The sequence below is a fragment of the Anoplolepis gracilipes genome, chromosome 8 (genome assembly GCF_047496725.1).
Source record: "Anoplolepis gracilipes chromosome 8, ASM4749672v1, whole genome shotgun sequence".
NCBI lineage: Eukaryota > Metazoa > Arthropoda > Insecta > Hymenoptera > Formicidae > Anoplolepis > Anoplolepis gracilipes.
In genome coordinates, this window is record NC_132977.1 from 3,025,947 (window position 1) to 3,051,213 (window position 25,267).

The following is a 25,267-nucleotide window of genomic DNA, read 5'->3' on the forward strand; positions in this document are numbered from 1 at the left end:
AGAGAGAGAGAGAGAGAGAGTAATATTACAATTATAATTTTACATCATTCTGTAACATCATGTCTGAGCGTAAATATGCGTAATGTAATGTAATAAGTGAAATTGAAAAGGTTTACATTTAAAAGGAGGAAAGAGGATAGATTTCTTAAAAAATATATGCAATAGCTAGAGAATGGGATCTAAAAGGAGTCATTCACAAAATGATGATCTCAGGCGGAGCATAATCACGAAAGTTTGGAGGATGGATAATTTTATGGGATCAGGGCCGATGGAAAACATTTTTTGTGAAGGGACTTGTGAAGAAGATAAGTGGCTGAGATATTGATCAATCGATGAATTATTTAAATAAGGAAAATTCAAGAGAAAGAATAAAAAAAGTCTCATTTTCTAAGGAGAGTAAATGAGGTAGTTCTCGATGAAAGTTTTGAGGTAGCCGGAAAGAACCGGACAGTAATTCTGAAGGAAAAATAATGAAGAAAGGTGTAGTATTCTTTATTCGTCATTTTACATTCTTTACTTTTCATTATTTATTCTTCTTGTTATAAAAAATAAATATTAATACTAACTTTATTCTCTACATCAATGCTGTTCTTTATTTGCACATTCGGCCAGATTTTAAGGCTCACACCTCTCGCCTCTCCACCTTCTTTTCGCGCATTAACAACGAAATGTTACACGCGCGTAACTAAGGAGAGTAATACTTCGCTTCAGGTTAGGTTTATATTACAAATGTAATGTGGCAATACGCCTCTAATAATACTGCAAAAGTTTTTCAATATAAATTTTTTTATATTTTATATTTTATCAATAATTAAAATTATTTTTATTTTACTATTAAGTACTTATATGCTTTGCAATATTTATAAAGTTTTTCAAAATATAATAATCAAAAATTTTCAAAGTAATATAAAATTGCCACATTACATTTACGATATGGACGCACCTGAGGAGAAGTTCGTTCTCCTTAGATACGCACGTGAGCCTTAAAATCTGGCCGAAATGTGCAAATAGAGATCAGTACTGCTGTACATTGTTGAAATAAAGTTCTTATTTCATTTAATTATTCATGGAAATTTATTCATAGAGTTAAAATGATTTAATCAACTCGCTCCATATAATTCAATATTAATTAACTAAACATTATAATGTTACGTCCGGACACGAAAAACTACACGCGCGTAATTAAGGAGAAAAGGATGAGTCAGTGGAATTACGCAACTTACACGTGCCAAAACGCGCTTCTCATCTCAAGCGCTTCCGATTCAAACAAACTATGCAGAGGCCATAAACTTGACTTGTTCATTATTCTTTATTTTCTCTTTAATTTTTTTGACAAAATTATAATAATTTAATAATTCATTTAATTAATTTACTTCGCTCTTGCTATTCTGAACCGAAATCGTACAAGATCTCGTCCTGTCTAACAGTGATTTAATTTCCTTACCAAAAAAGAACCACCGAACGAATGACTTACTAGCTTAAAAAACGGAACTTGAAGGCTAAGTTTTTCTTAAAATTTATGTTCTGTCTGGTCAATATAATGTATAATTAATACGGTAAGAAAATGAGGTAATATCAAAACGTATAAGTAATAACTAAATGTAAAAATGTATACATTAAGCAGTCAGAAGTGTATTCGCTGTATATCAAATTAAAATTAAGAGGTTGAAATTTATAATGAAGTTGTAAATTTATCTTATGACGCGTAATTGACCGTGCGACAATCACACTGCCGTCATAAACGAATAATTCGCATGCTGTATGACATGATAGTCAAAAATGTACCTCTAAAAGTGATCTATAAATGTGCCACTAAATGTATGTTTAGAATATGAGCCAAATAGAATTTAACTAAAAGAGGATATAAGAATGAAAATTAATATTATATTTGTAAGCGGAATACATTGGTCATTTATCGATTTTAAAGGCATAAAGAAATTTTTTAAATTATTCTTGTATTCCACTTTAGTCTTGTATGCTTGGTACTTATAATTGAGCATTATATGTCTTATAATAAAATGTACTAAAAAACGTTAAAGTCCAATTTAAAAATTAGGTGTTTGATAGCTATTGGTAATATAATATTCGTTAATTAATATTATTTGAAGATATATAAACGTTAAATTAGATGCTCGTTTCGTTTGACAGGATTTCGGACTTTAACGCCACATTTATCTTCTTACAAAAATAAAGTAGTATTAAAAAATTTTATTTTAAATATATCTTAAATTCTAAGCATCTTATTAGCAACTAATTATTATGTATATTTTTTTTAATTTTTTAAATTATTTTATTTATATGTGTAAGGCTCAATTTATCAAATCAGCTCTACTTAATATAAATGAATAGCGATATATCTATAAATATAAAACTTAGAGCTCCTAAAATACGTGTTAAAAAAATAATACATATCTCATTCTCTATGCTAAAGTCATTTTTCATTTCATTTAATCATTCCTTTGTGAGTAAAATAGAAATTTATTTATGAATTAAAAACGATTTAGGAAATCATATCATATTGTTTGTAATGTAAGATTGATTATTTAAAATACGAATTAATACTTGATTTCAATAAATATTCAATTAAAGTCTTCTCATCAGATACCTACTTAATATAAAGACGTATTCAGCCAGCGATGCATAACAGTCTGAAAAGGTATTAAAATCGGTTTGTTTTAAAGTATTTGAAAAACGGCAAAATGAAGAAGTTCATGCTTATGGCCTGTCTGCTGGTGAGTAAAAAACAGAACGCAAAAGCAGTTTCTGAATTATAATATATTTACATGTAAAACAATAGAAAAGTAAGAGAAGAGATTTTCAGATCATAAACAAAATTTCAAATTAATTCCAAGTTTGCCTTATCTGTACTCTCAAATTATAATACATTATTACTGAAACTAATTGCACGCCGCCAGTACATTTAAAGCCTCGTATTAAGTCTTTTCTGATTTTATCGCGATTTTATAATATAATATAAAAATATAAAAAACATAAAATGTTTTGAGTGTCATTATTGTTCGATCAAACTGGTTAATAAGCTTTATTGAGTCTTTAATCGGCTAACAATCGACGACGTTTGACCTTTGGTTTAGGTCCTTTTCAAATCTAGAATTGATTGACAAAAATGATATTACGTTATTTTAGTTATTTACTATGATGTCACCATAGTTTTCATATATATGTTAGCGTTAATTTAATTTTATGTACCTCACACGACGTAACTCTTCAAAAAATTGAAAACACTTTCATGCTACATATCACCTACACGTCAGCACGAAGACTAAAGCTGTGTATAAAATATCGGAAAACAAATACACGTCTCAGGTCAAATTCGTTGAAATTTCTTAATAATATTATTGTAAATGGAATTCAAATTTTCAGTATCTTTTTACAAATTAATTGAATTGTCACGCATCTTGATAAAAAACATCTCCGCAATTTCTCTCTTTTTAGTATGCTTCTCGTTATGTAATATTGTGGGTGTTGTCCAGTTGAAGTCGTGTGTAAATTCAGTTCTATGCTTACTAACGACCGAATGATTGCTAGTATGCATTTTTATATTATTAGTATGTTCTTTAATGCGTGTGTTTAATTGTCTTTTTGTCTGTCCTATGTATGTAGCGTCACAATCCTTGCAGTCAATTTTATAAACGATCTCTGTCATGTTAAATCTATTCAATTTGTCTTTATCACATCTAATTAATTTGTTCAGTTTTTTCGATATCGTATACACAATTCTTAAGTCTTTATATATCTGAATATTTTGCTTATTTTTTCGCTTAAGTTTTCAACATACGGCATTAGTACGCACATAGAGATGTCGAGTCGTCCGGTACTCTTATCCGCGTTTGGTTTATTTTGATGTTTCAGACTACAAATTCTTTTATGCACGTATCGGTCTATGATGTGGGGAGGGGACCTAACAATTATTCGTTAGAATTTGTTCTACCTTGTTGATATTATTTGCCTGAAAACGTCCATCAGACAGCAGATCAACCAGGCTATTAATCCTGTTTATTTTATATTTAAATGAGTGGCTGGAGTAATAATTGAGGTATCACAACGCTTAACCCCTTTCAGGGGATGAATAGAACCAAATGGTTGGTGAATTGTAGTAGTAAAGTTATCCCTGACAATATCTCAGACATGTTGAGCCTTGGTAATGATTTCGGCCTTCCGGCCATACACTCGGATAAAGCGGATCGAGTGCGTACTGTTGTTGAGATAGTAAAAAACTTTGAAATAAACCACCGAAAAATACCTAACAAATCGATAGATACTAATAATGACACTCAATTAATTTTATCACTGGTGACGTATAATTTTATCAATAATATGTTTTATTAAAGAAACTATTTAAAAAAATCTTTAAAATAATTCAAATATATACATTTAAACATAATATGCAAATAGTAAGAAAATATTAATTTCAAATTTTTATAAAATATTTAATTTAAATATTTAGAATATTAGTTTAAATCGATATAAAATTAAAAGTATTTCAAAATGTGAATTTAAGGAAGGGTTCTATTTTAGGTCATTTTTACAAATTTTTTGTAAAATAAAAGCACGTAAAATAGTTCTTTCCATCATCCTAGACTTATTTTTATTTAATTAATATTGTATCATTATATGTATAATGCGATGTTCTTATTTTACATAAATGATATCGCTTTATGATGTATATGCGATACATGTGCATGCGTGCGTGCGTGGGTGTGTGTATATTATGATACATACTTTTTTTAAAACTATTAATATAATCGGACCTTTTATCCTACGAACATTTTCGGTCCAGAATCTTCCCCTTAAACCTCTGATCCTACGACAAAAATTTGAGAGTGAGGGTATAATTCCCCTTTCGCGATTGTATCATGAAAGGTCGTAGTATTCTACGAGGGTCGTAGGATAAGAGGTCCGACTGTATATCTAATCGAATTTGACATTGTAAAATATTTTGCCAAATATATTACATATATTATATATTATACACAAATATATAATATACATAAAACAATCATGTAATATAGAAATATGTTCTATATAAATTCTTAATATATATGGTATATAAATATAAAATATTAAAAAAATGTAAAATATAAAAAAAAAATTATTAATCGTAAACGTACTGACTCTGATATTCTTATGCATATTCTTAATTAATAGTATAATATGTATATTATTTCTTTTAATTAATATAAAGTACATAATGTAATATCATGGTTTTTCTTTACTATTACAAAAGTAAATGCAAAATAAATATTTTTTTATGTAAATAAAATATAAAATATGTGTGTGTGTGTGTGTGTGTGTATTTAATCAAATATTACTAATCTGCGCAATACAACTAAAAGTAATTTTAAATAAAATTCATAAAGCGCAAAAAAAGTTGAGTAATACATTATATATAAATAATTTAAAGATATAGAATAAGCCAGGGTTGAGAAGTACCGCGTTACTTGTAACGTCGTTATCGTTACAGTTACTTTTTTTCGGTAACTGTATAACGGTAACGGCGTTACAAATTTTATTTGTAACGGAAAAAGTAACTCCGTTACATTCTTTGATAACAAGTAACGAAATTAACAGTTACTTTTATCGTTACTTTTAAGACAGCACATATCTATAAAAACGCTTAAAAGTCAACTTAAATAAGTCTTATTGTCTTTTAGATGTCTTTTGACCTTTCTGTGCAGTATGAGATTTTTTTCAAATATACTTGAATATACTCGAATATATTATACTTTTTTGAATATAATTTTTAAATAAAGAAACATAGATATTTTTCATTTTGTACATATGCGCGCATTTTATATGGTACATGTAACATATAAAATACTATAGATACGTGTGCACATATACGTGAAATAAAACTTAAAGATTGATAAGAGTATTGAAACGCAGTATCACATAGAAACTGCTAGCATTTCTTTCTACTATCTTTCTACTTTGTAAAAAAACATTTAAGTAGACAGATAATTCGATGATTAGTCAAGAATTCGATGTTATGAAAATTATCGTATCGTGTTAGAATTTTAAAATAAAAAAAATTGAAGACGCGAAGAAAGCAATTTTAACCATATTTACAAATCTATTGAAAGTAAACTAACAATAGAAAAATTATTTTATCTACATTTACAGAATCTAAACGTATTTAAAAAAGCTTGTTTACACCTTTTTTTTCAAAAGTTTCTCTTATTTTAAATAATTTATTATTATTTATTTATTATTAATTTATTATCAAAATTATTACACATTTTATATTTATATCAATAGCGATATCACTATCAAAAAATTATATCATTTTGATTACTTATGTAAAATAATTTTCAAAAATTTTTAGTGTTTAATTTAAAAATTTGATCTTGTATTAAAAAAAATGTTTATGTAAAGTTTATATTGTATGTATAAAAAAAAAATAAAGCGGAAATTGTAACCATTCGTTACTTTTTGAGTAACCGTAACGGTAACGAGTTACTTTTTAAAATTAGTAACGAGTAACGGTAACAAGTTACTTTTTGGAAAAAAGGACGGCAACGGTAACGATTTACTTTTATAAAATAACTTTTTCAACTCTGGAATAACCAATATTTTTCGAACTTTTCAGGCAATTTCTTATGCGAGTAATCCCGAAAGAGTGAAGCTATTCTATACTTACTATCAAATTTGTCTCCAGCAGTTGAATGTGACAGGTGAGATAATATTAAGGGACTCCTAAAGCTATTTTATATTACCGACCAAAATTTAACCTGTGACAAAATATTTGCTTAATATAAAAGTTGCAATTTATATAGATAAAATAAAATAGCTTTTTACTGTAAGAATAAAAAAAAAGACAATACGGGATAAAAACAGAGAGCAATAATGATTTGGTTCTACTGCAGTTATGATTGTCACCACCGTCAACTCAAAGTTTCTCGGCAACTACTCAAAAGCCTTAATATATTTTGATTATATTTTAATATATATACTACATGTTATTTTAATATATTACCCGAATTTCTAACAAAATATTATATTACGAAAAAATTACCAATTGTAAGATTTATAATAATATATAATTTAAATTAAACATAACAAAGGCAATCAAGAGCCAACGCGGGTGAAGGGGGTGAAAAAACTTCTCTCTCGATCGTGTTCGGTGTAAATCATCTATATTTTCTCAAACGTTTTGGACTCTATTTTTGAGCCTTCTTCAGTGACTTTAACAAATGAAAGAATAATAATTAAAATAAAATAACGATAATAAAACAGAGCAAAGGTAAACAAATTTAACTTACATCATACCGCCGTTAACGTACCGCGATACGTCACGTCATACTCCAACGTCTATCCAATGTAAAACGCTTCCTACACGGTGCCAAACGCAAGAATAAATGTACTAATGGGATCACAACTTATGATGATTAAAAAATTCAAGTGCGAGATTCGAATTAATTTTGAAAGAGGCAACTTACTTGACCGACGAAGGGTACATCTAGATCGCACGAACACACGCATACGAATGACAGACCGTAACGAAAAATTCAAATGGTATAAAGTCATGGAAATGTCGTCACACCGATAAACAATAAATAAATAAATAACACAAGGAAAAATATTAAAATAGTGACGCGTTAAATTTTAAATTTTAGATAAATTGTCAATAATAGGTAGGTAAACATTATTTAATTTTATGATATCGCTCTGGAAGTTCAACTCATTCTTTCGGCGTTTTATGTGAATCATCTCCGATATCAATCTTTTTCCCAAAAACATTTCCTCATCCAAAGTCTCAACATCGTCAAAATTAAAATTATGATTCAACGCTCTATGATTAGCAATGACTGATGTATGGCTCTTTGAATGTTCTTTTATTCTCGTTTGTAGCAAGCGTTCAGTTTGTCCCACATACGATTTTTACTACCTTTGCTACTTTAACGAACCGGCTTAAGTTGTTAATTCCCGTATAAGACAGTTTTACATCTAAATCTTTAACGCAATTTCGGAAACATTCAGAAATGTTTTTAATATATGAGAAAATATAGATAATTTACACCGAACACGATCGAGAAAGAAGTTTTTTCACGCCCTTCACCCGCGTGGGCTCTTGATTGCCTTTGTTATGTTTAATTAAAATATTATATGTAATTTATATGTTTTAAAAGGGTGGTCATCAGAAGTAGTCAAATGTTCGCTAAAAAACTACAAAACTACAATTACGTATGTATATACACATACATAAGTTATGAGTTATGAAAATTATTTATATTAACGAAATGTCAGTTTATTTACTTATTTGCGCAAAGAATTAAAATTAATATAAATATAATAAATTAAACTAAAAATTTTGTTTTTAGATAATTAATTATACATGTAATTGGACAATTACATTTATTTGCAACTAATTTTTAATATCATTATAAATTAATTAATAACATATTGTTGTATAATATGTAATTAAATATTATTCAAAAAATTAAATATTTATTAACAAAAGAAAAAATCTCAAAATTATTATTGTGATACAATCAACAATTAATACAATTTTTGTTTAGAAGATTCTTTTTGTTTATAAAATAATTGTCTATAACAACAATTACTTTATAATTATGAACTTTTTTCACAAAGTTCCTATTTTGAATCATCATTTGTCTATTATAAATAATTTTATAAGATTTTTAATATTATTTAATTGTAACTTACAATTGAAAATATTAAAAATTTTATAAAAGCGCAATTACTTACAATTATATCGTGCACAAAAATAGTTTTTATTGATAGTTTTAAATTAACATATACATGTGTACAATATTAAAATTTGTTAAATCATAGATTTAAATTTGTCAATAATAATAAATAAATAATACTGTTTTAATAATGATAAATAATAATAATAAATTTTTCAGCTCGACGAACAAGGTTTAATTATAAAAGAAAAACTTCTTAGAAATATCGGTAACATTATTTCCGACGAGAGCAAAGCGCGTCAAGCGATAAAGCTCATTTCCAACTGCTACGACCAAGGTATATGAAATATTCTTACTTTGTAATTTATATTTTGTATAATTGATATATGTTATTATTTATATACTTCATCTTTATATTATTATTTTATTTTATAATATTGTCGTTAAACATATAGGATTTGTTATACGTATAAGATTTGATTTTATATTCCGCGTTATATGTATTTTATTTATTATACATTATTATTTATATATTAATTATCAGAATTATTGTGAATCATTTCAAGATATATACAACTCTTTTTAATTCTCTATTAAATTTTTTTATAATTAGAAATTATAATCAAAAACAAATTTTTTCTAATGTTATTACATTTATATGTCTCATGATTTTAATTATTTGTAATTATAATAAATACAGGCAACTTTTTGTTGCGAGCAGTAAAGAAAAAGCAATTTGATTAAAAGAATTGTTTAAAATCGCTTAATTGTATGGTTATATTATATTATCAAATTATTATTACTATATATAAACAGAAATCGTGATATTAAAAATTGCTGCAACAATAAGCTTTCCGACTTTAAGCATAAAAAGACTTATTGTCAATCCCATTCTATTGTTATACTATGTTAGTTCGATCGGCCTGTAATGTTATTACATTAACATTGTATCTATTTCATAACATAATTATTTTCAATAACCTGCTTTATTTTAAATTGCAGTACATCCTGGCTCAGGAACCAACGATGAAAAGACATTAGCAGTGATAAAATGCGGATCACCAGTAATAAGTTTAATAGATAAACTTCCATGAAAAAGAAGGAGTTATATTCTTTTTTGTACATATGTAATATTTATATTTAAAAAATGGTGATACAGAAAACCCGCGCTTGATTAAATAAGAATTTTACATAAAGGTTTCTTGTTTTTAAATTATAATTAATTATGTTATTAAATTTTAATAATTCAATTAAGACAAGGACTGCTTTCTGGAAACCTTCCGAGTAGTATACTTCTAACCTTCTTTCGGTCTCTAATTCTGTTAAGTGTTAGTAAAAAAAGTAAAAAATATATTATTATAATAGAATACAAATGTGCAATTAATTTTCGATTTATTAATTTTCGATTATGCGAGGTCGGTAAAACATGCCCCTGCCGATCGTCAGATAGGCAACCCAACTTACGGATCTATATGTTGCAGAAACACTCTGTATATGATAATACTAATATAATTACTTTTGCTAAACTAAACATGATTCTAAGTTCCATTTTAATTTCAAACTCTTTTTTAATCTAATAAATAAAGATTCTGATTAAGCTTTATCTCTTTTTTTTCGATAAACATCTAGAGTACATTCAGGGAAACGCTTTATTAGTACTCAAAATGTTGTTTTATTTATTCTTATCGTATTATTATTCTGGATTTCAGGCAGATGCATAATTAAATTTACTATCCTAATTTTTAAGATGTTTTTATGTAGAATATGATAAGATTAGTATAGGATGTATTTATATAAAGCATCTTGCGAGCTTTAATTACTTTCAATTATTGAATTAGGGAAAGATTTTTCAATTGTTGCCTGCCGTGATCTACGCAATTTCTTGAGGTGAAGACGTATATATTTAATTTTTAAATTTTTGTCTGATTGCATTTGTTAATATACGTTCGACATGTTTTCTGTGCTTATACGTAGTTCCATATTTCTATTAAACAGTTATTGTTTGCTGAAGATGGTCAAACAATAACCAAAACATACAAACTCAAATGTATATTTTAATTAAGAATATTTTGTATATATTGTGTATGTGTGTAATCGACTTATTAAAATCAATCCGCATGATTTTTTCAAGATTTTTATTATAAAGTAAGGGTGTAGGTGAAGAAAAGACAAAAAATTTGTTTTTATAATAAATACTCTCTAAATAAAGCAGATTAAATAGAAAATTGCAACTTTTATATTTAATATATCTTATTACTAAAATAGATTTATTTTATAAATTATTTAAAAGACATAATGTTAAAAAATTCATCAATACGTTTATCAAAAGTAAACTGGCGATTTTGAATAAAAAGTTTGCTAAATATTTAGTACGTATCTAGCAAATATCTATAATGTTTATTTCTGTACAATTGTGATAATAACGCAATAACGAGTATATATAAACACGAGTACAATTTAACGACAAGATAAGTACGAAAATTATAATATAATATTTTAAAATCGCGTATCTCAGAAATTAAAAGAAAGTGCCACAAAGATCAAATTGTGTATTACTTAAAAACATATCTTTTATAAAATAAAATAAAAATAAAAATAATCTACAAGAGCTATAAGTGAATCCAAACATTTACTTGATGTTTATTACTTATATTGTTACATCCGGGACTAGAGAAAGATAAGCTGAAAGAAGTGCATAAAAATTATGTTTTCGGAAATAGATGCCTGAACGGCACGTGTCTCGGATCGAACGAACTGACAAGCTCGAACGAGTATAGTTTTGTCTTTCCGATCCGTTTTCCTATATATATGTTATCGTTGTACGGGAATCGAATATATTTTATTAATTATACGTACTATCAAATAATTCTCGGGTTAAAATTTATTTCACTACCTAAATTCCAATAATTGCCTACACAATTTGGGGGCTCAGCCGGGATAGGAGCGGATAGGAGCGGATCGTTTCGTGTCGGAGTGGATCGTTTGAAAATGTCATTGTGAGAGATTGAAGTTTTTAAGAAAGAAGGGTAACGTTAAATACTAATTAGTGACTCTGTTGTTAGACTATCAAGTGTGCGTGCGAGATTTTAGACGAAGTGTCGAGAAATTGTGTGTGTGCCAAGCAGACGGCAGGTGCACATACGTTATAAGTGCGAAGATACGTTGCGTGTGTCGACGACGAGTGAATTTCTGCGGCGAATTTTTCGGCGACGATCACGTCGAATCCTCGCAAAATTAAAGCAACGGAACTTAAGGAGCGTTTAGAGAGTTTTGGACTGTCTACTGCTGGGACAGATCCCGAGCTTATTGCCGGTTTGAAGGAAGCGGATCCGTTAGGCGAGTGGATAATTAAAGAGCGTACGGATAGTGCCCGCCACGATGACCCTAGAGAGGATTTTCATGCTCTATACCAGCTGGAAATCGAACTTTACAAGCGTGAGAAAGAGATTGCTGAGCGTGAGCTTGAACTTCTTCGTCGAGAGAATAATTTGTTGCGTGTAAGCCGGAACGTAAATCCTGTGAATCAAGAGCATCGGGAAGAGACAATTGCGAGAAGCAATAGTAGTGTGTTCACTTCGCTATACTCGCGGTTAAATTTAACGACAATCGCGGACTTACTGGCGGATTTTGATGGTAACTCTAGCAATTTTGATACGTGGCAGCGACAGCTAGAACTTTTAGGGGCAACACGTAAATTAGATGACGACCATATGAAAATTTTGATCGAAATGAAACTAAAGAAAAAGGCTCTCGAATGGTTTCACTCGAAACCTGAATTTATTTCTGTGACCTTTGACATCCTGATTTTCGAGTTGAGGGCAATGTTTGGGCATAAGCAAAGCAAAATGACGATCCGTAAAAAATTCGAGGCGCGTGCTTGGGGGAGAGAGGAGACGTTTCATGAGTACGTACACGAAAAAGTGATCATGGGCAACCATGTACCAATCGATGCTGACGAAATGATAGACCATGTGAGAGAAGGGATACCCGACGATGTGTTACGTAACCAAGCATATATCCAGCGTTTTACAAGCATAGAATCGTTGTTAAAAGCGTTTCAAGCAGTGACATTACGCCGACATCCAATTTCGAATCGAGCAGACAAAAAGAACGGCACAACAACACGTGAGCGAGGTAGCGCGACTAATTGGAGTGAGACAACAAGAGTAATAATAATAACAGTGAGAAAAGGAATGCGTGGCCGAATGTCAAGCGTTGCTTTAACTGTGTCGTGCGCGATCATGTTAGTGCCGATTGTTCATCGAAAAGTCTGGGCACTAAATGTTTTAAGTGCGAAGAATTCGAACACATAGCGGTAAAATGTACACAAAAAGATAATTCGCTTAAGAGTTCGTGCGTGGTAGAACATTCCTCGCGTCAAAAATATATGAAAGCTGTTGAGATCAATAACGTGAAAATCGAAGCGCTCATCTATACGAGTGGCGATATTTCGTTAATGCGTGCGGATAAGTACATAAAAATAGCATCTTTTAATTTTCGAGCAACTAAGACGCGTTTTTCAGGGATAGGATCTAACGAAATAACCGCTTTGAGGGAATTTGAAGCGCAAATTACGATCGACGAAAATTCATATCCGATTCTCATACGTCGTCGTTCTGACACGATTTCGCGGCAAAAATTATTAATTGATACCGATTTCTTAGATACGGTAGAGATGACTGTTAAGCAGGGTGCCATTACGATTAGTCCGAGTTGTAAGTCAGTAGCCGACGGAGACGTTTTGGATGTACTTTCGATTGACGTATGCGAAACGAACGCGATAGATGTATCTCACATGCAAAATGAAAATAAGCAGGTCGTCACGACGTTAATAGAAAATTACCGACCAAATAGAATTCTCGATTCCGACATTAAGATGACGATTATTTTAAAGGACGACGAAGCGAGACGGTTGTCACAGGCGGAGAAAAATATTGTTAATGCTCAGATAGACGAGTGGAGAGAGCAGGGTATCGTGTGACCTTCTACATCCAATTTTGCAAGCCCTACTCGTTAAAAAGAAAGACGCTCACAGACTTTGCGTAGATTATAGATTGCTTAATAAAAAAATAATAAAGGCTCGATATCCATTGCCGTTGATCGAGGACCAACTCGATCAGTTGCAAGATGCGAAATTTTTTAGTAGACTCGACTTAAACAATGGATTTTTCCACATGTGCGTGTGGATGAATCAAGCGTCAAATACACGTCGTTTATTGTTCCCGACGGCCAGTTTGAATTTTTACGAGTACCCTTCGGCTGTGTAATTCACTGTTCTGACGATGGCGAGTCGAGCCGGACTATTGATCAATTGAAAAAAATATAATTTTTTGCAAGAAAGAGTCGAATTTTAAAAGCATGTTATCTACAACAACATGAAAGTATATTCACATGCAGTCTTTAAGCTAGCAGAACGACCTTCGTTATTCCGATTACGTCTCGATCGTAATAATCGTCAAACATCTCGTACGTTTTCCGGCGCAAACGTCTTTCGATATTATCGAAGAGCTGTTGTATTGTGCGTTCCTTTTCGAGTCTTCTCGATAAATTGAATAAAATAAATTTATTTTAAAGAAGCCAGCGGATGTTATTATAGCAATCTCACAGAAATGTTCGACGCAATCGACGTCAAGTTATGTCATCTATATACTTTCGAAATTTTAATACTATCATACTATTGTAACAAAAGTCTAATAACTAGAAGACGTTCTGTCTAACAGTGATTTAATTTTCTTACCAAAAAAGGACCACCGAACGAACGGCTTACTAGCTTAAAAAAGGGAACTTGAAGGCTAAGTTTTTCTAAAAATTTATGTTCTGTCTGGTCAATATAATGTATAATTAATACGGCAAGAAAATGAAGTAATATCAAAACGTATAAGTAACTAAATGTAAAAATGTATACATTAAGCAGTCAGAAGTGTATTCGCTGTATATCAGATTAAAATTAAGAGGTTGAAATTTATAGTGAAGTTGTAAATTTATCTTATGGCGCGTAATTGACCGTGCGACAATCACACTGCCTCATAAACGAATAATTCACATGCTGTATGACATGATAGTCAAAAATGTACCTCTGAGCTAAAGTCGCTATAAATGTGCGGTGAAAATATGACCAATTTTAGCCGTATTACTAGAACGTTTATCAGCGCTTCTAAAAGTGATCTATAAATGTGCCACTAAATGTATGTTTAAAATATGGGCCAAATAGAATTTAACTAGAAGAGGATATAAGAATGAAAATTAATATTATATTTGTAAGCGGAATACATTGGTCATTTATCGATTTTAAAGACATGAAGAAATTATTTAAATTATTCTTGTATTCCACTTTAGTCTTGTTTGTTTGGTACTTATAATTGAGCATTATATGTCTTAAAATAAAATGTACTAAAAAACGTTAAAGTCCAATTTAAAAATTAGGTGTTTGATAGCTATTGATCCTAAAATATTCGTTAATTAATATTATTTATTAGTTCGTTTCTTATTGAAAATATATAAACGTTAAATTAGCTGCTCGTTTCGTTTGACAGGATTTCGGACTTTAACGCCACGTTTATCGTCTTACAAAAATAAAGTAGTATTAAAAAATTTTATTTTAAATATATCTTAAATACTAAATATCTTGCAACTATATATTAGCAACTAATTATTATGTATATTTTTTTTTAATTTTTTAATTTATTTTATTTATATATGGGAGGCCAACTTAAATCAGCCCTACTTAATATAAATGAATAGCGATGTATCTATAAAAACAAAACTTAGAACTTTTAAAATACGTGTTACAAAAATAATACATATCTCATTCTCTATACTAAAGTTATTTTTCGTTTCATTTAATTATTCCTTTGTGAATAAAATGGAAATTTATTCATGAATTAAAAATGAATTAGAAAATCGTATCATATTCTTTGTAATGTAAAACAGATCACCTAAATTACGAATTAATACTTGATTTCCATAAATATCCAATTAAATCTTATCAGATTTCTGCTTGGTATAAATACGTGTTGAGCCAACGAGACGTAACAGTCTGAAAAGGTATTAAAATCGGCGTATTTTAAAATATTTGGCAAACGGCAAAATGAAGAATCTCTTGCTCCTAGTATGTCTGCTGGTGAGTGGAAAGCAATGCACAAATTAGTAATTTCTAAATTATACGAAAAACAAAAATATATGTTGCATATGATTACAAAGGCCCGTATTCTAAGCGTACATTTAGTGACACATTTATAGATCATTTTTAGAGGCGCTGATAAATGTTCTAGTAATACGGCTAAAGTTGGTCATATATTCACCGCACATTTCTAGCGTCTTTAGCTTAGAGGATTTTTGATTATCACGTCATACAGTTTTATGTTGTGAATTAAAATATGAAATATCATCTAATATATTGGCAACGCATATTACATATTTATTTTTTTATTTGCATGATATTTACGTATAATTTTAATCGCAGTGCAGTCATGTTTTGTGTCAGAAAGTTTTTTCCTTGACAGTTAATAAATAACCGTAAAATAAGTGTCAAAATATGCCTATTCGGGAAAACACGCGGTTTGACAGCAGTCTAAGGAAGTAGAAAATGTTTTTTCCACATACTATATTCCTAGCTAAGCTTAGTTTTCGGACAATTTTATAAGTGTGCTAAAGCAATTTATAATGTTATTTCATTGAAACCTTTTTATTTAAAAATAGCACGCAGAATAATTTGGCTATCAAAACGTCACCTTAAACGTCACTTTCACGCCTAATAGAAAAAAAAGAAACAGACAATTCGAGAAAAAAATGAGATCATAATGACTTGGTTCTTATTCTTACTGCAGTTATGGTTGTCGCCACCGTCAGAGCTCTCGGCGACTACTCGAAAACCTTAAAAATTGCAATTTGATAATATTATTTCTCAATTGATACTTGCATTTGACATTATTAATAATATAATTTAACAATATAACGCGATGTTTTCACTAAATGTCCTCACAAAGTTTTTCTATATTTTAAATCCATAAAGAGATCATAAACATGTATAAATGATATCAAAGAAGCTATAAATTCTTGGTATGCAACTTGAAATTATTCTTCATTTATCTTCAATAAATAGTTTATAAATTTATTTGTTATTTTTCATGACACAATTCCGTGCTTTCTTTAAAAATTTATTATCCATTTTCCATTTTTTATTACGTCAGCTGTCGGCAAATTCTACGAATAAATTTGCGTCTTAATAATTTTCAAATTCTAATGTACAGTCGGTCTGCAAAGCAAATAATATGACCTCTATTGAATGTTTTTAATATCCTTTATAGTATCATATAATTCAATTTCTGTATCATTTACAAGTGAATATTTTTAATTTGAGATGAAACAATTAACATAAGAATATTCACAAAATTTACATTTTGCTTTTTTACTAAAGATTTAGATATTTTTTTCTGAAAATTATAACTTCGACAATCTTTTATACTTGAATATTTATTCAAGTATCGTCAAACTTGTTGTTTACACTTTATGCTAAAACTACGTACATATTTCAAATTTAGAAGAGAGTCTTATCATGTTATAAATAGTTAATAATTTTCAAATATCATTCTGATGCAAAGCATGATTGCACTGCGATTAAAATTATACGTAAATATCATACAAATAAAAAAATAAATATGTAATATCCGTTACTAATATGTTAGATGATATTTCATATTTTATTGCACAACGTAAAAAACTGATACGAAGATTTCCATATCCAGGAAACTCGATGATACAACTTGATGATACTACAAACTTTTATAAGATTAGCAAAACATGTTCAAGGAAAATTAATATCATGAATTATTTTATGAGAATGTAAAAATATAAATAAATGATAAAATTAATATTTTACATAAATAAAATTATTAAATCATTGAATTAAAATATATTAACTTAAATCGCTTAATTGTGTAAATTATATTGACAAAAAAATTTTGTCAAAATTGTGATTTTGATGAAATTATAATATATAATATACACATGTATGTATAGCTAAATAAATTTAGAAATTATTAATTGCCGCCAGAATTATTGTAATATTATTTAAAGAATTATTGCATTCAGAATAAAAATATATCTTTATTTTATAATAACGTAACAGATATTATTTTATATAATAGACACAAAAAATAAATTTTTGGAAAAAACATAACAATAGAGAATTATCAAATTTTAAACAAAATTTTGATAATAAGAAAGATAATCGTGTATATAGATATGATTACAACAATTATAAAATTTTGAAAAGTAAATAAAAGCATCAGGTAGACAAGTTTTTTTCTCTGACTAATAATACTTTAAGAAAATTTCACGCACCGCAAATTCTGATTTTGATAAAACTTTACACACTGGAAGAAGGGGAGGGGAATGTTAATAGATGAATTTAAACATTTTCAGATAATGCTGCAAAATAAAATAATTTTTTTCAAAAATTTTTTAATATAGATAAATAGATGTATTTTTACCATAAAAAACTTTTTATATAAAAGACTTTTTTACATCACGGGCAGTTTTTGAGTTATATCGAAAAAAGCAAAAAGTTGCTTTATGTACGAAAAATGGTTTCACTCCTTAAAATTTTTAGTCGCAACTAAAAATTTCTCTTCCCTAAATGTGTGTAAAAAATTGTCATTTTTAATACACATAACTAATTGTAAATTTTTCTCATATTACTAATGTGCTAAAAGAATTCTGCACGCTTTAATAATGGAAAGTATTACTATATTATTAGTAGTACTTTACAATCGCATACTTAGTTTAACAATATTTTTAGAGTAATAACAAACATAACTATACAGTTACACAAAATTAATAATTTGGTTTTACAAACTATATTTTAACGTTACATCAACTAGCTTCTTTTGGTAAACAGCACTATTTGATATGCTTGGCGCCTCAGGATACTATAAATTATATATAGTTAAATTATAATAATTTTAACTATATTTTTTTATCGATATTTTATTGAATAGATCTTTATGTAATTAATACTCATATAATGTTTTATTCATTAAATTGCAAAATTAACTAGATCAAAATGGCTGCTTTAATATGATGTAAATCACCTATAATAAATAGATGGTTGCTTTTTAATAGCTTATAAACGCCACATTCATCAAAAGCCTGCTTGATATAAATACGCAGTTGAAGTATTAATGCGCAACAGTTTCTCAGTCTCAGAGTAGTCTCAAGAAATAGCAGAATAAAGAAACTAGTGCTCCTAGCGTATTTGCTGGTAAGTGGAAAGCAAACTGCACAAACTAGCAATTTCCGAGCCATAGGCATTTATTTAGTTTTGAGAAAAATAATTTATATATGTTTTTTTTTTTTTTTTAAGTCATTAAAAGAATTTTAAATTCAAGATCTGTAGGTTTTGTAGGTACTCTCGAATTTTTATATATCATTATTTCAAGTAATTGCATGCAGCCAAGTACATTTAAAACTCCAATTAAGTCTTCTCTTATATTATCACCATTTTATAGAAACATAAAATATTTAAGTGAGAAAGATATTGCACAAACTTTATAAAATTTACATGATTCAGCTACATATTCAAATAATAACAGAGCGTTAATTTAAAATTACTATTTACGATATTTAATTTAAACCTAAATAAAATCAAAAGTATTTTAAAATACGGATTTCCAACTTTTTGCCTTTGAACGGCAACTTGGTCAGCTTTAAGAATTTTGATATTCTATTTAATATGTAAATACAGAATATTCTAGTAATAAAAATATAATTATATTTAAAATATTTGGTATACAAATGATTTGATATACAAATCACACAAATATGCAATTATTTCTATAAATATATAGATTGTATTTGTTTAATTTTATTTTAGATTTATTTTAGTCATTTGTTCTATTGTTATTAAAATTGACTTTTATTTAATTAATATTTTAAACAAATTATGAATATACATATATATATTAACGCAATGATCTTACTTATTTTATAAATGATTTAGCTCTTTGTCATGTATGTACATACATGTAACACATAAGTATACTTTTTGAAATATTAACATCTTTAGTTTTGTAACACGTATTGCAATATATTGCTGCAATTATGTTACATATACATACATAATATATGTAAAATAATTATACAATATAAATGTGTCCTTCATAAATTTTTTATTTAATTTTTAATATGTATATTTCAAATTGCATATTTTTTTTTATTTTATGAGATTTTTATAACAAATCCATATTTAAAATATAATAATTAATAATGATAAACGTGATAACGTTGACTCTTGTTCTCAATAAACAATAAAAGATTTGTTTTCTTTTTAATTAAAATGCACAATGCAATACCATATTATTTCTTTGTTGTTAAATAAAAAAACAAATATTTCTTAAGTAAATAGAATGTAGAATGTGTATATTTACATCAAATATAATCTACGCAATACTAGAAAGATTGATTTCTCAATTTCAAGCGAAAATCTATAAAGCGCAAAACAAGTTGAGTAAAATATATTAAATTTAAATAACGTAAAAAAATATTTTTTTTTTATTTTTAGGCAATTTCCTATGCAAGTAATCCAACAAAACTAAAGAAATTATATGATACCTACATTGATTGTCTCCAGGAATTGAATGTGCCAGGTTAATATCAATAATATTATGATTAAGAATTGGTATTTAATATTAAATAAATTCAAACTAAAAAAATGTCATATTAACTCAAAAAAATTGAAAACAAAATATTCAAAGTTTATATTTGTCAATGACATTACAGAAATAAATTATATATTTTAGTTTTAAAACAAATTTTATTTATTAATTTATTTAATTGCCAAATTATAAACATACATATGGAATTATATTAGCAAATTTCTAATTTACATATTTTAGATGGTTGGACACCAGAAGTGATATTATGTTCCCTCCAAAAATTCAAATTGGTACGTATATATACACACTTATTTATTACATAAATTAAACATATTTATGCAAGGACTATATTTTTTATAAATGTTAATATCATTTTACTTTCTAAATTAAAAGAAAATAGATTGTAACAAAATTTGACTCAAAATTTTGTTAGTATATACAATAATTAGCATTTTAAAAAAATAATATAGGTCAAATGCAAATATATAATACATAATTAATTATATAAAAAAATCTGATTAAAAATATCTAATTTTATATAATTATATATAATAACATCTGAAATTTGACGTGAAATGATGTTTATAAAATCATATTAAATCATATTATGCTAAATTTTTTATTTAATTAAATATGATCTTATATACACTAATTACATTACACTATTTTTTCTCGAACAAATGCAATCCTAGGACTAAATTTTAAATTCCATTTTCAATTAAACTAATAACAAACAAGCTGTTGTATACATGTAATTAAAAATTATTGGAAAAATTAAAATAATATTTGTTAATAAAAGAAAAAAATCTTAAAGTATTAATATTTTACACTAGAGTAAATAGCTATAATGTTATTTAATACAATTCTTGTTTATTCTTTCTAATAAATCGATTTTAATAGCCATATGTTTGCTGTGTAATTATAGATTTTTTTTATAAAATACATGTTTTGAATATTATTTATGTATTGGAAACAATTGTTCTTCTACATATTAAATTATTCGACAATCAAAATCGTTGAATATGTGAAATACGGAAATGACTACTGTTGGCAACAATGAGTTTTTTAATTGATGATTTTAGAAGGAGGATTCCGATTGACAACCGCTATATTTACACACATTTTATCGACAGATCTAATTATCGACATTTCCGATTGCCTACATACATTATTACGCATATAAAAATGAAAAAATTGATCAAAAGATCTCATCATGAAATTCTGTAAGCAATCGTACATGAGTCTGCACTTTCAATCGACGTTTTTTATTTATGTATACAATGCATATTTGTACAATATGTTTATAACAAGTACGCAAAGTGCTATTATGATTTTCTTATTATATAAGTGAAACATATATACTATGTGTGCAATGTGTAAGTGTGCAATAACGTTATACATGCAATTTGTACGTGCGTAATAATGTCATGTGTGCAAACGTACTTTTGTATTTTTATTCCTTTCGGTTCAATAAATTTGTAAATATAATATAAAAATATATAATGATTTTTTTATTAATTCTTTAGATCGACGAACAAGGTTTAATTAAGAAAGATAAAATTCTTCAAAATATTGATAACTTTATTTCCGATAAAGACAAATTGTATACAGCGACCCAGGCACTTGACTCATGCATTGAACAAGGTAAATAGTAATTGCAGTAATGTATATTTTATATAACATAAATATTTTAATATTTATATTATATTTTATTTTACATATTATATGTTTATTATTTTTTATTTTAATATTTTTCTATACATATATTATTTCACACGCATGCGCACACACACACATATTTTATTTTGTTATTTTTATATACAAATATGTACACCATTTTTGTACATAATTATTCATAAAATATTAATACGATTATTACCAAGAACCGTAAATTTTAAAATATAAATAACCTTTTTTAATTCTTTATTATCTTTTTTTCCAATATATCTTTCCTATAATTAAAAATTATAATTTATATAACCTAATTTCTTTTTATTATTATTATATAAAATATTATATATGTTAGAAGATATGCTCAAAGATCGAAAACACTTACTGAGCGAAAAAATCGATCACAACGCGTTCTGACTTCTCAGATTCAGCCACAACGCGAAATTCGTGACGTGTCACTTCTAAAAATGTTTATAACGCATTTTGGCAAATTCGAAAAGGCTACAAAGCGAAATTCGTGTTGTGGTTCTCTTAATAATCGACCAGAATGCTTTCTAATAATAAAGAAATATCACAACGCGTTGTAGAGGTTTATTGATGCAGGTTTATATGATAAAAATACCTTAATCACACACACACACACATTAACAATATTGTTGCAATTATATTTTTTATTAAAATAGTTTATTTTAATCAGTAATGAATAGTATTTTTACACTATTGTTAAAATTGAAACAATACTTAAGTATCTTATAATAATTGGTAACAATTATTTTCTATTAGACGAATAAGAATTGTACATGAACATGTTGACTCCGTTGACGACAGACTGTAATTTATTCTAAAAACATCGCGTTACAGCTGCAACATAAGCGACCACAACGCATTGTGATATTTATTTATTGGCAGAACGCGTTCTGGTCGAATATTAAGAGAACCACAACACGAATTTTGCTTTGTGGCCTTTTCGATCTTGCCAAAACACGTTATGAGCGTTTTTAGAAATGTCAAGTCGCGAATTTCGCGTTGTGGCTGAATCTGAAAAGTCAGAACGCGTTGTGGTCGGTTTATTCGGTCAGTGAGCATTTTCGATCTTTGAGTCTAATATATACATTAAAACATTTAATTATACACATTAATATTATATAGCATCTGTCTATAGTATCTATTATACATATAGTATCTCTAGTTTCTTAGAACAAAATTATTTCTAATAATATGCTTTATTTTAAATTGCAGCAAAGGAAGACTCATGCAAAAACAACGACGAAAAAACTATGGCAGTTATAAAGTGTGGATCACCTGTAATGGATCTGTTTGATAAATTTCCATAAAAAAGGAGTTATATTCCTTTATATACATAGTATTCATATAAATAGCGATGTAAAGAATCCGCACATGATTGAATACTAATAATTCTTGCACTTTACATACCGGTGCATGGTCGAAACATTTACATAAATGTTTCTTATAATGTATTTGATTTAATTGTATAATTAACGTGAATTAAATTGTAATTGACTTATATGTATTTCAATAAAATATCATTACTTACAATTAATCTTTTTACAGAAAACCTTATATAAAAATATCTAATTCTTACATTACTGCTGTGATATTTGTACAAGTACTTTTTATTTCTTATCAATCTTATATAAGAGATAAATTATTAAATCGTTAAAATTATTAAAATTATTTTATAAAAATTATATAAAAATTCTTATATAAATTTGCTAAATTTTATAGTTTTATTATAAATTAATATACGCATATAATAAAAAAAAACATTATATTAAAATAATTAAAACTATTTTATACTCCGCCAGCGTGCACAAAATTTTTGTTTTGTTTTATATTTGCAAAGAATGAATTGTTACTATTTATATTATTTTATAAGAATTTTTGAAAAAAATTATTCCTTCAAAATTGTATTAATGTGGTTAAATAGAAGTGTTTTTACCATAAAACATATGTATAAAACTTTTTTTATATCTCGAGTAGTTTTCGAGTTATACTATCAAGAAAAGCGAAAAATCGCTCTATATATGAAGAATGGTTTCACTCTTTACAATTTTTATTTGCAATTGAAAATTTGTATATGTATGTATATGCAAAGTTCCATCTAAATCAAAATTATTGTAAAATTAACAAAATTGAGTATGAGCTCCTTAATAATAAATAAAGAGATAGTAGAAAGGCGATAGGAGCAAGGAGCTTTATTTAGAAATATGGGTTAAATTTTCAAATTCTATTAGTGTGTCAGGAAATTATATTGATAATTAGTACATTAATGAATTCTTTAACATATTGAAATAAAATACGCGAATGTTTCGATCCGTATTCGGATTCTCTTCAGCGCAATTTGTGATAAAATAATTAACGTAATTACTATGTATTAAATCTTGAATTAATCATAATCGCAAAGTCAAATCGTAACTTAATAGTAGTATGGTTTATAATTAAAGGTATAGAATTAAAACATAAGGAAAGCATAAGATCGGTCGCTATTTTGTCGGATTGAAAAGTAGACGTTTTTTACGCGAATACATGATGTCACTATTCTAAGTTGTTTGATAATATGCTAATCGTAATGTTTTTTTATATGTTAACCAATGACTCTTTCAAATGTTCCCATTTTTTCGTCAAGCATTTCTCGGAGGTTTCCAAGCCACGAGGTGTGCAATATATAGGTGAGGGAAAAAGATTCTAGTATAATAAATTAAACGAAATTAATAGCTGACGGAGAATTAATGTTTTGTCGGCAAATTTGTAAATTAATAAATGAAAATAAATTAAATAAATAAATTAAATAAATGATAATAGATTAAATAAATTAAATAAAAAATAAAAATAAGTAGAATTGCTTATTGGAAGTAGATTTATCGGCTACCTGTCCACATAACTTATTCTTTATGTCGTACTTATATTATACCTGTGATGACGGATTAAGTGGTACTGCGACTAAGTGGAGAAAACATTTGAGGAGAGGTCATTTTTAACAACAAATTTTACCGGCAATAATTGGAGAGAGCGGGGAGCCCATTGAAGTACCATATATTTGCTCGTATTCTGAGCGTACATTTAGTGGCGCATTTATAGATCACTTTTAGAGGCGCTAATAGATGTTCTGGTAATACGACTAAGATCCGTCATATTCTCACCGCACATTTATAGCGCCTTTAGCTTAGAGGTACAATTACGCGCCATAAATAAGATAAATTTACAACTTTATTATAAATTTCAAAAGCATCTATTCTATTTCGAAACACTCGC

At 27.6% G+C, this 25,267-nt stretch overlaps 2 protein-coding genes across 4 annotated transcripts in view; one reads left to right on the forward strand and one right to left on the reverse strand.

Moving 5' to 3' along the window:
- The window catches only part of Spri (Src homology 2 domain-containing protein sprint), a 328,447-nt gene that overhangs the window by 260,946 nt on the left and 42,234 nt on the right, over nucleotides 1–25,267 (reverse strand). The window lies entirely within an intron of this gene.
- LOC140668692 (uncharacterized) lies at nucleotides 12,860–23,474 on the forward strand. Of its 3 annotated transcripts, none has more exons than XR_012047215.1 (5): nucleotides 12,860–12,984; nucleotides 20,230–20,314; nucleotides 20,564–20,613; nucleotides 21,850–21,967; nucleotides 23,234–23,471. XR_012047215.1 is itself a non-coding variant. In XM_072897933.1 (5 exons), the coding sequence occupies exons 1-5, from the start codon at nucleotides 15,757–15,759 to the stop codon at nucleotides 23,326–23,328; spliced, it is 381 nt and encodes a 126-aa protein (XP_072754034.1). In that variant the 5' UTR covers nucleotides 15,742–15,756; the 3' UTR covers nucleotides 23,329–23,474. The 3 variants fall into 3 exon arrangements, 1 of the variants encoding a protein (XP_072754034.1); XM_072897933.1 differs by lacking the exon at nucleotides 12,860–12,984 and adding an exon at nucleotides 15,742–15,789 and having other exon boundaries at nucleotides 23,234–23,474; XR_012047214.1 differs by lacking the exon at nucleotides 12,860–12,984 and adding an exon at nucleotides 18,752–18,930 and having other exon boundaries at nucleotides 23,234–23,463.